General features: G+C 45.6%; 1 protein-coding gene across 2 annotated transcripts in view; it reads right to left on the bottom strand.

Annotated features, from left to right (window-relative positions):
* Positions 1–11,428, bottom strand: part of LOC1272364 (protein single-minded) — a 19,016-nt gene extending 7,588 nt beyond the window's left edge. The window contains exons 1-6 of one of the 2 annotated variants that reach the window (XM_061661203.1): positions 10,990–11,428; positions 4,737–4,931; positions 1,196–2,025; positions 916–1,121; positions 329–435; positions 32–179 (exon numbers count right to left, since the gene is read on the bottom strand). In XM_061661203.1, coding sequence (XP_061517187.1) covers positions 32–179; positions 329–435; positions 916–1,121; positions 1,196–2,025; positions 4,737–4,911 — 1,466 coding nt within the window. In that variant the 5' untranslated portion in view covers positions 4,912–4,931; positions 10,990–11,428. Of the gene's footprint in view, positions 1–31; positions 180–328; positions 436–915; positions 1,122–1,195; positions 2,026–4,736; positions 4,932–5,702; positions 6,009–10,989 lie in introns of those variants that run through there. The other variant, XM_061661194.1, reaches the window with a different exon arrangement.

Here is an 11,428-nt window from a genome sequence, read left to right as displayed (position 1 = left end):
GGAAAAATATAAAATCGAAACATCCACTCACCTCAGCACATAGTTCACGCTGACGATGCAGTGCGGACGGGAGGAGCGCGTGTTGTGCACGACCGTGGCGTACGATTGCACCCACGCCCAGCCACCGCCCTTCGTCAGAAAGCGATAGTACTTGGTCGTCACTTGGCCCTTGTACATCACTGTGTTGGAAGTGCGCACCCAAAAGAAGTTAAAAACATAAAAAAGAAAGCCACAAAACAAATTCGGTTAGCTATAGTGAGACTGAAAGCCTGCCGACGTATCGATTACGTCCTATTACGGCCGTTAGGACACTCCGCCGCACACTTACACACTTGATGGGAGTAGCGCATGTGTAGTATGTCCGCTGCGTGGACGTACTGGTAGAGCGTTTTCTCGATCAAATCCTGCGGCTCGTAGCCCGTCAGCTGGGCCACTCTGTGGAGAGAAAGAAAAGGCGAACGGCCAAGATTCAGCAATTACCGTCACTACTCTAGGCACCACAAGAGGAGGACGCCGCACCCTATGTATCGTGTTTATTGATTGATTTTTTTTAGAGAGCGAGAAAAGAATCCCTTGATGTAGTTCCCCCTCCAATAACGAGTGTGCTGACGGAGGCTCTAGTAAAACAAGTGCAAAGTGGTTGCCTGTTTTGTTTTGTTTTTTTTTTTTTTGGTATTCCAACAATAAGTGGCAATAAGCGAGTGGTAGGAGTAATGCTGCAAGTGAGAAACGAGATTCGACACGTTGCAGGGATTTCCGCTGCTTGGCAAACAAACTCGTCCCGCTAGGGTGCGTTACGCGATGAGTCGTTGGCGAGTGAGGGAGAAGTTGAGCGGCACTGGTACGTCATAAAAGTGCCCGATTACAATTTCCCTCAAAGCTCCTCCCGGTGTAACGGGGACAGTGCAAACTTACTTGGCGTCCAGGAAAATCAGCTTCAGATCCATGCTGGCGCGAAACATAAACATGTTCTGGTAGAGCTTGATCTCGGTGATGGCGGACGGGGGTAGCGAGTGGCCGACCGCAACCAGGCCCAGGTTCTGGATGCAGCTGTGCCCTTCGCCGTACGTCGCGTCCCCTGGGTAGATGCGGGCCTTCAGATAGCCGGAACAGTGTATTACCTGCGGAGTGTGGGACATTGGATTTTTTCGTCCGATTCTGAACGCTAGATTGCGTCACCGGATTCAGCACTGACCTTGTAGCCGCTGGTCGTGAGGCCTGCGTTTCGCTTCGCCAGCACACACTTCATCCGGAGGAAGAACGTCCGCTCGATCTCGATCGTCTGGTGCTGACCGTAGCTGTGATGGTGATGATGGTGATAGTGGCCGTGATGGTGATTGTGGTGGTGGTGCGGCGGCTGCGGCATACCGCCGTACCCGCCCGGACCACTCCCGTACACCGCTCCGAGCGGCGAATGTCCACCGTTGCCGCCCATATGCTGCTGCTGCTGCTGCTGCTGGTGGTGGTGCATTCCCGCTTGCATATCGTTGGGCGACTGACCGAGCGGTCCGCCGAGCGTGGTACCGATCGAGCCACCGGACGAAGTGAGACTTTGCGGGGGTGATTCGCCACCGCCCGGATGGTGATGGTGGTGTTGGTGGTGCAGCAGGCTGGCAAACGGCGAGATGGGTGAATCGGTGGTGCCCGTCGGTCCGCCCGCATCCGCTGCTAGCGAGGAGTGCGAGGGTGTCGAGGCGAGGAGCGGACCGGTACCGGGGGACGGTTCCGTACCGTTGCCACCGGCCGGCGGCCCGACGTACATGTTCGGCTGTAGCGACAGCACGGACGTCATCTCGTCCTGGTCGTAGTTGTGGATGTACTCGTAGATCGAGTTGCCGGTCAGCTCGACCTGGCTGAGCCCGAGATGGACCGAGGCCGTCTCGGAAATGTACATGATCTTGCCGTCCGGTGCGACGACAAAGATGAACCCGTCCAGTGTTTGCAGCAGGTGCGATCCGAGCTCCTTGATTGCGAGATCGCGCGGATTGTTCGGGATGTGCTGAGTGCCCCACGCATCGCCGAGACCTGTGGTTTGTTGGGAAGCCGGAGAGTTTGGAGTTGGTAAAAAAAATGGTAACAGTTTTACGGCAGGGTGCTAGCTATCTAGCAAACTTGGATAAGTTTTGGGGCGAAATTCGGTATTCCAATGTTGGTAAAACCTCCTAGACACTGTTATCAGTATCAATTGTACCATGAAGCGCACCAACGACTCCAATCCAACTCCGACTATTGTTAGTTCTATTCCGACTCTGGCAAAATGGGAACCACTAGTTCCGCCCGGAGTCGTAGTCGTCTGGGTCGGAGTTGTAGTCGTCTGGTTCGGAGTCGTCGGAGTTGTCAGAGTCGTCCGGAATTGTCCGGCGTCGGAATCATCCGGGGTCGATCAGAGTTGTCGTTTTTTTTTTGTCTTTTACTTTGCGCGTGCACTTCGTATACAGGCATTTATTTCCAAAGAACCAGACTAATTCCGGAGAACTCCGGTTCCGGATGACTCCGACTCCGAACGACTTCAAACGACTCCAGGAGACTCCGGACGACTCCGAGCGATTCCGGAAAGCTCCAACACATTTTTCATCACTAATTCTGATAGCATTATCGTCCTATAATGGTGGAGGTATTTAATAAAAATATCTGGCCATCTTCCCGTCTGCTTAGAGAGTATAGTTGTATCGTTTTGTTAAAGCACCAGAAGATTATACATTCCAAGATAGAAGCAAACAACCAAAGGACAATATCATTCAGATAATATTCAATGAAGCGAGTGGTGATCGTCATTAGGCATCATTACATCTTTCAGACACAATTCTATGATAAATATCATAGACAAATAATAATGTTTGTAACCTTGATTTCCCATGTACCGTATTTCGGCGTGTATAATGACACTCTTTAAGGGCAAAACTGATGCTATAATTCATATTTTGTTTGAAAACAGCAATGAATACGAAATGGAGCTATTTTATTATTTGTATGGTTAATCATTAATTAGAACAATAATTTTACGTTATGAAAAAACTGTTGAATGTTAAATCAAGAGTGTCGTTATACACAATAAAATAAGGTACTGTACTAATAATTGTATAGTCAGCCTTAAAATAGAGGAACTGATGACATCTGGCATAAATAAATTTTCATTTGGCACGGCTACTAGTCGCAGGCCTGCTAAGCAAGACATTGTAGCCAAAAGCTCTTTAAAAAACCTCTTTGTAAATACCTACCCAACCCACACCACACTAATGATGTGCTGTTCTAAGGAACCCTGTGGTCCGATCGATTGTGTATGGTAAAATTAACGTTAACGCCATCTCTTCTTCTTCTTATTTTTATTTTTATTCTTCTTCTTCTTATTCTTCTTCTTCTTCTTCTTCTTCTTCTTATTCTTATTCTTCTTCTTCTTCTTCTTGATGTAACGTCCTTCGTGGACATGCCAGCCTGTACTTCGAGATTTATTCAATATCTCGCAGACGGATTTTGTCAGCATATGAGGTTTGAACAAACGACGGGCATGTTGTTAAGTCGTGCGAGTTTACAACTGTACCACGGGACCGCTTCGTTTACCATCTCATAACATGGCAATCCCCTATTCTTGATTTGTTAACAATTTTACTAGCATGGCTATCATATATGCCCTTTTTATAAGTGCCTTTATTGAATAATTCATGATACTCATAAACTATCAAAAATCGAAGATTTAAATCGAAAATAACATTGGAAATAATCGAAAATATATTGTGACTACAGCTCTACTGTGCAATTTCAAACTAACTAATAGATAGCAAATATTACTTAAATATCCACAAGTTATCCACTACGTTGTTTACTTGATCACTATTTTTATTTCATCAATGAATCATCTTACTAAAGTAAAATACATACACGACATAAAACTGTCGTATTCTCGATATTGATTATCTAAACAAAATATAAAACGAGTAATAAACAAGGCAATAACCAATCGAGTATTAATATGCATTGTTTTCATTCAATTCAAACACTTCCCTGGGGGTAATAGCTATCATATATCATAACCATTAAGAATGTAAACATAAAATGCCTAGGCCCATTATGGCCCAGGTAAACAAAAGTGGTCTAGCATTCAGAGCGTTAAAAATCATCTTAGAATGAACTCACTGTGCGAGAGTATAAATAAATAAAAAAATTTCACTATGAATGACACTAGTGGCGCGAGCTCGGAATCGGACCTATAAAATTTCGAATCACCGTGTTCGGAATCAATTCCGGAGCTGGAATCGGAATCAGTCCTGGAATCATTTCCAGAATCGGAATCTGAATTGGGTCCGGAATCAGTTCTAAAGGTTCAGAAGCGAGATCTCCATGAGAATGAGTCGTTTACTATTAAATTTGGATTATTTGAGGCTATCAATACAATCGTAGCAGCATAGGACCTAAACACCTATTCTCATAGAAATGCCAATATTTACTTTTGGAGCCAATTCCGGAGTCAATTCCCATTCCGGAGCTAATTCTGATTCCGAAGTCGATTCTGCAGCCAATTCGATTCGATTCCGGACAGATTCCAGAAAACTTTGGTGCTAGTCGGAATCGATTCCGAGGTAAACTTTTTTCCATCACTAAATGACACGCTAATTTGTACAAAGATTTAACTCACCATTCCTACTCATCATTTCTGAGCTAACTCACACTAATGAGCGGATATTGCCATCACTACACCACACTAGCACTAGAGTCAAGCACCCACCCACCCGATAACCTACCTTCCGGGAATACGGCGCGCATCTTCAGGTACGACGTCGTCAGCCGTATGATCGACGCCTTGTCCAGCTGTGACGTGATCGCGCTCGGCAGTGGCAGCAGCTTCGCCAGCTCCAGGAACTCGGCGTTCTCCTTTTCCCGCCTGGACCGGGCGGCATTTTTGCTCTTCTCCTTCATCGCGGACCGTGTCGTTGGACCTGGCGCGTTCGTTGGAAGGCGTTCGTAGTGAAACAACAACAAAATAAAAACAGTTGAAAGTTGATATCATTTGATCAGCAGACGAATGGACGAAGTGGTTCTCTCTCTAATGCTCTAGGCGTAACATGTGTTCCCGATTTTGCGTAAAACTAGCAGCAGGACAGGGCAGAGAGTAAAACCCGCAGAGAACAAAGCGCAACCATGAGCTCAGTGTGCAAGTATGCCGTGTTCAACAGTGTCTAGACTTTTTTCTCCTCCCCCTGATGGTTCATGCGCAACAATTACTTTGCAATAGTGCATCACTAAACCGTCCAGGCCTCACAAGTTCGCCCTCACACTCACAGTTCGAAATAGAGCCATAAAATTAGCAACATAATTTATGGCTTATGTCGCATTAAGCAGGGTAAGGAAAGGAAAACAGCTGCCGCGATATTAGCGCGCGTGCGAGAGAGAGGAACCGTTTTGAAATGGCCAGGGCGTAGGAGCGTTAAGAAGCCGCGGACCTTCTACGTACAAGCATGTCAAGATAATTCCCGCTACAAATATGTGCCTATTTTGTGGGCACATTAATCAATGGACACTTTTCCGCTATTATGTACTTGTCAACATCTTGCTCGCCACTTTGTGGTTAAATATAAACAATAACATCTCAACCATTTGTTCACCACCAAATTCTTAACCATTTTGTTCACAAACAAATCAACAACAAAAAGCCACACACAGCCGAATACCCGACCGAACAATTTCCTACAATTTCACGGAACACTCACTTTTAGGCATCTTTAGGCACTGCAAAGCTCGTAGCAAACCCTTCACACTCTATCACTGCTAACGGCAAAATGGGAAGATTCGCGACAACACGGTACTGATCGGCTATTTTGCACTGCCCGTTGCGCGATGGTGTGCCGCCAGCGTTGCCAGCACTGCGAAGAACCCACTTGCGCCAAACGGCAACAAAGCGCGCGCAAGTGTCACACCGCAAAGGGTGCCCGTAGAGCTCTGGTCTATTCGCGAGCACGTTGGGACACTAGCGATGTAGCTCGTACACTGTGACGAATCGTTGCCTTCGTAGGGCTACACCACGTACAGTTTCTTCTGTTGCAAAAACTCCCCACCCTATTCCCCTTTCACCTCCATCTAGTATCGGTGAAGTTATGGTAGAATGTTTTACCTACGGCCACACGGTTCCGCTAGGCGCTAGTTCCTTCGCGCTGTTTGTGTATGCGTATGTGTGTGTGTTTTTGCCATATTAGACGAACCGAGATCGTCGCGGTACCGCGAAATTCGCGCCTTGTTTATAAGTTGTAGAACAGTTGGGCTGTCAAATCTTCCGCGCCTCCGATCGCGCCTGCTGTTTCGCAGAGATACCCAACTTCGGTATTCCTGCGATTTTCGCGGTAGCGCGAACCGATTGTTTTCACTTTTTCTGGTGAATTCGTTTGAAAAAACGTGTAGGGAAAAGAGTTTTGCATTTTATTTTGCATAAACTATGTGAAATAACCAATTTGATTCGAAAATTGATAAACATTATTTCTTCTTGGCACATTCAATCGTCACCAGACCTCGGATGGTTCCATACACGAACCGCGATTATCTCGCCTATCTGTCAGATTTTATAACAGAATTGACAGCTCAAGTCATAAGCGATTTTCGCGGTACCGCGACGATCTCGATTCGTCTATTTCCAGCCTTAGACAAGTGTGCCGTGGTGATCAGGTTACGAGTGTGTCACACTTACAAATCTGGTGTATTGTCTACATTTCCCGCAGAGGTTGCTGCGATCTTTGATAAAGACAACCATTGGAGACTGTATGTTCCATGAAAAGTTCCAGAATTCTTCGCTTCAACTTCTCCAACTGCCCGTAATTGCTCGAATTAACGCTCTTTTCCCATCGCAGACGACGGTCAGCTTCAAGAACCTTTCCTTGGAGTACATCTCTTCTTACCATCCCTCCTCTCTCTTTCTTTTCCCAATGCACGTGTGCCTACTGGAGCATATGTTTACCTTTGTAATTTGCCTTCAAACGAATCACTCCCCGTTCAGTGTCATTACCACACACAAACACACACACACACCCCCCACTGCTTGGAAAAAGCCCCTGTCCGACACGAGGCAGAGGGGCAACCGGGGAAGAGTATGCAAAAAAGGGGGGAAATGTTTTGGGTCTGGGGGCCTCAACTCGGCGACGATAAACAAACCGTGGGCTCAACCGGGGCCACGGGAACTTGCGTCCTCCGCCGCTGGTGCACGGCGCTTACTGAGCTTTGTTTTTCGAAGGGCGCCGACGGAACACTCACACACACACAATTTATTTAGTTTTTTTCTGTTTTTTTATGTTATGGGTCGTGCCGCCAGTTGTGCTGTTAGTGCGTAAAATTGCGACAAAAAGGGAAATATTTTTTTTAACTTGCCCAATGTGCCGATAGCTGTGACGGGACGCGTATCCGGCAGAATCATGATATCGGGTAAATGGTACACATTCTTGCTCGTTTTGTTTGGCAGCGCGCGGGATGGGATGCGGGTCAAATGCGTACCCGATCAGACATTCGGTGATCGTATTTTCCCACACAATCGATGACATGCAAATCACGACAAGGTGAGAAGATCACACAATGAGCCCACTGTTTTTTTTTGTTTTGTTTTTTTGGGCATCTCCAATTCCAAACGCCCTGCCATGCGGGCTTCCTTTTCGTCGAGGTACGCCAGCAGATATAGCCTTGCTCAAAACCGCACCGTCGCAAGACAATGCGCAAGACCCCGGAACCCCTTTTTCCTGAGCAAAGTTTAAAGCTGTTTTCATTAACTGCTGGAACACAGGAATGGTGGTGCAGGACCGCATTAGAAGATGCACACAACAGTTTTGTCGAGTTGATAAAATTAAACCACACACGTCACTGCACCACCTTTCTGAGTGTACGGGAAACTGAAAGATGAGTAAAACTCTCACCTTCACCTCCTGGGTGTACCTGGGCGGGTTGTTAGCGTTCGATTTTTAAGTGGTCGTAAAAATCCAACCTCTATTATCGCCCGGTACGGCTTGCGGCGTTGTTGCAGTGTTGTGTTTTTTTTTTTTTGCGAAATTAAGTATCTTTGCAGGCCAACAGATGCGGGGAAGCGAGAGCAGGAAACAGTTTAGCGTGAGATTTATGTACACAAAACTAGAGTTCTGTGGAGGCGTTAAGGAGTGCATGTGCGGTGGCATACCGTCACTAATGTGCAGTTGAATTATGGAGCGGACCCTAAATTGTGTTCCAAAGAAATCGCACGCCAAATTATATCCCAAATTAAACCCGATTAAGCACGGTCTGTGTCTCAGAGAACGTCTTTAGCGTATAGATGAATCAAGTCACAAAATATGGTTTGAAATACATAATGTAAACATCCGTGCCTCACAACGCGTACCTCTTCGTAACCTTCGCCGCTAGGGAAGATTCACCCAGCAGAATGATTTCAAAGTTGCTGGAGAACTTTCTTCCGTCCGTGGCACGGTATCTCGCAATGTCGATGTTGGAAGTCGACGTCCCAAGAAAATGGATACATGTCCTGGGGAGGTTCTGCTAGCTGCTCTGGAGGCTTCGCTACGGTCGATAGTCTTTTACGACTCGAGCGTGCTTCTCTGTAGATTTTCACAAAACAATCAACTTCCTCCAGCTCCACAAATGTAAACGCAGCTTGCAGCTCCACCAATCCGTCTGTATGACACATTTCAGCTTCAGTAGCAAAACGTCCCGCGCTGCAACGGAAACCGGTCGCCCGCCGTTCTATGTTCTGCGCAACACAAATTGCCTTTGTTTTCGGTTGTTTGACAGTGCCAGCAGCTGAGCCATGCACAAAACCGCGCGAGCTGGCCATCCGACACCCGGGCGGGTCAAATTACGGCTGGCGGCACGGGCCTATGCCTTGGCTTCTGGCTCTGGCCCGAAAGGACATCGACCGGAATTCGGGTTGTTTGTCCCCGATGCTGCCAGAGGATGCTGCCCGGGCCCGAGCGGGTGCAGCACCCGTTCCGGTTGACCTCCCCGGCACACTCACTAACACATCAGGAGCATTCATGGACTCGGAACATGTTTGAGGGCGGGTAGAATAATTAGGCGTGTTAGAAATTGTATTTCCATACTATACAGCGATTCTCTTACGATGATCTAATCGGACCGATGTTCATGAATCGAAGAAAGCTACAGGCACACATTTGTGTAGAAGCACAATGCCTGCGGGCTTGCGTTGGGCACAAAAGCAGCTCCACTGTGCGACGGCAACAAACCATCGGCAAACCCCTTCTTTTGTCACGTACTCGGTCGCTTCGCATTCGATAAGTTATTTGACACGGGGTTATTATTTTTTTTGTTCAAGCGAAAGGAAACAAAGTTTGAAGCAACTTATTTTTATGATCTCTGGGATCTCTGTTTGCCAGTGAACAAAGCACCAACGCAACACTGTTTTTTGATAGCCAGCGAGCTTGTAGCCGGCTCAGTTGTTATTGCTTTTCGCCCCGTAATATGAAACACTTGGCGAAGTAATAAACAAGAGCAATTGAACGTTATGCTTTGGTTCAAATCAAACAAGCAACAACATGCTAAACATAAACGGGCATGGGCTCATAAACATAGTAGTTAATTTATTGATCTCAAACGAAGTGTTTATTCGATTGCTGATTTCCTCACTATTATTAGAATTTTATTTGGAGTCTTAGGGTTTCAATCACTAATTGCTGAAAGAGTTGAAAGTTGCAATGAGAGAACCATACAGAGTGATATCTGATTCGTTTGTTTCGATAGCCAGACATTCAAAGTTAAACTATCTTTATAATAAAATTATAGTAAAGGCTGATCAGTGTTACTTTCCGATAGTTTGGATGCTTTTTGCTTAGTTTACTTTTATACAATGGCAACCGCTTTAGTTATGGAAAACACAACACCGACTTGGTTTTAAGTGTTTCGAGTACGATAAGGGACGCACGATACAAGTTTAAGTAAGGGAAGAACGATACAAGTTACAGTCAGAATTCCATAGTTAAACGCTTTGGAGTCTTTGGGGTTTGGGGCTTTGGCTCAAACATAGCTAAATAATGTCATCAACGACGTGTGAGGAAAGTTTTCCAGTAAGTGGTCCGAGGAACTGCCCAGGAAGTCTCAACATCAGAATATCTGTGTCCTACTTTAGGTGGCCGCTACTGTAGGTCCAGATACATGAAAATGTCGCGGCAACTTTTCAACAAAATGTAACTGAAACAAATGACCTTCTTTTCTGAGACATCTGAGACAGATGGAGAATCTATTCAGGTCCCGTATTATATAAGGAAGAAGTATGGTTTTGATATCAGTTCCAGTACTCGTAGGTATATGTAACAGGATCTGCACGGGGTCAAGATCAGTTCCAGGACCATTAGGGATTCAGTGTAAGTTCTGGAAAGGGTTCGGAATCCTTGGCATTGACCGGTATGGTTTTTGGAGCAGTTTCAGTCAAGATATATTCCAGGCCCGATGTGGCAGTGATCTCCAACCTGTGGTCCGTGACGTGAACAGAAGTAATTTTTTTTAAATAGAAAAGCTTAGTAAACTGCACATCGTGCAATTTTTTCCCCACAATCCCTACACCTTATTTTGCAAGTCTTTTATTAGGCTTTGAAAAAAAGTTGAATTTATTTCCAAAGCTTTATAACTTAAGTGTGGTTAAATTATTAAGAATTAGGCTTGCTATCTGCTAATTGCATTGATTGCATTGAAACTGGAAGCTGCTGGAATAAACTTTAAGGAGCATCCATTTGGTCGTATGGTAAATTCGGTGGGTCATGTGTTGATCGGAGGTGGTTCGATTGTCCTCTCGAGGTTTGTCCTCCAGCAAAGATTAGCTTTTCAATTGAATTGTTTTATGTCTATTTCATTGTTTATTAATGCTCCAAATATGCCATAATATGTCATAATCGTGACTGGATTTTTTAAGGGAAATATTCACTTCAACCCATTAATTGCCCTTTTCACTCGCCGAAGATGAAGCTTCGTTAAATTTTCAACATATTTAGCTTGAAAATTTAATGTGTGCTATTTTTCTCGTTTTACCTCTAAAGTCCTTGACCGAATGAGTCCGATAGTCGCCTCCTCAACAGATCGTGCACTCGATTTAGTTGACCCGCCGACAAACCGTGGTTGATCGTGGCTCCTGTTCTCGTTGATGCGGTTGTCTATTTAAGCCATTTCTACTGCACCAAACCGTCGCCTTTGTGGCATCACTTCTCGTCACAAGATCAAGATCACGCTCACCGTGAGGCGTTTCATTCGGAACACAACATTAGATATAAAAAAAACACTTCACACACTCTACACTTGTGTTTAACTAGCAAAATTGCATCAATAGCCGCAACCACAAAATCACTAAAAGTTCTAACGCAAGACACAAACCTCGCCTGCACGAAATGTGTGTGCACGTTTTGGTCGGAAAATTTCTTACCAGCGTCGGAAACACGCACCGGCGGAACGTTCGTGATCGTCTAAAAACCCG

This window comes from Anopheles gambiae, chromosome X, assembly GCF_943734735.2.
Source record: "Anopheles gambiae chromosome X, idAnoGambNW_F1_1, whole genome shotgun sequence".
Taxonomy (NCBI): domain Eukaryota; kingdom Metazoa; phylum Arthropoda; class Insecta; order Diptera; family Culicidae; genus Anopheles; species Anopheles gambiae.
This window is presented reverse-complemented; position numbering and strand designations above follow the sequence as displayed.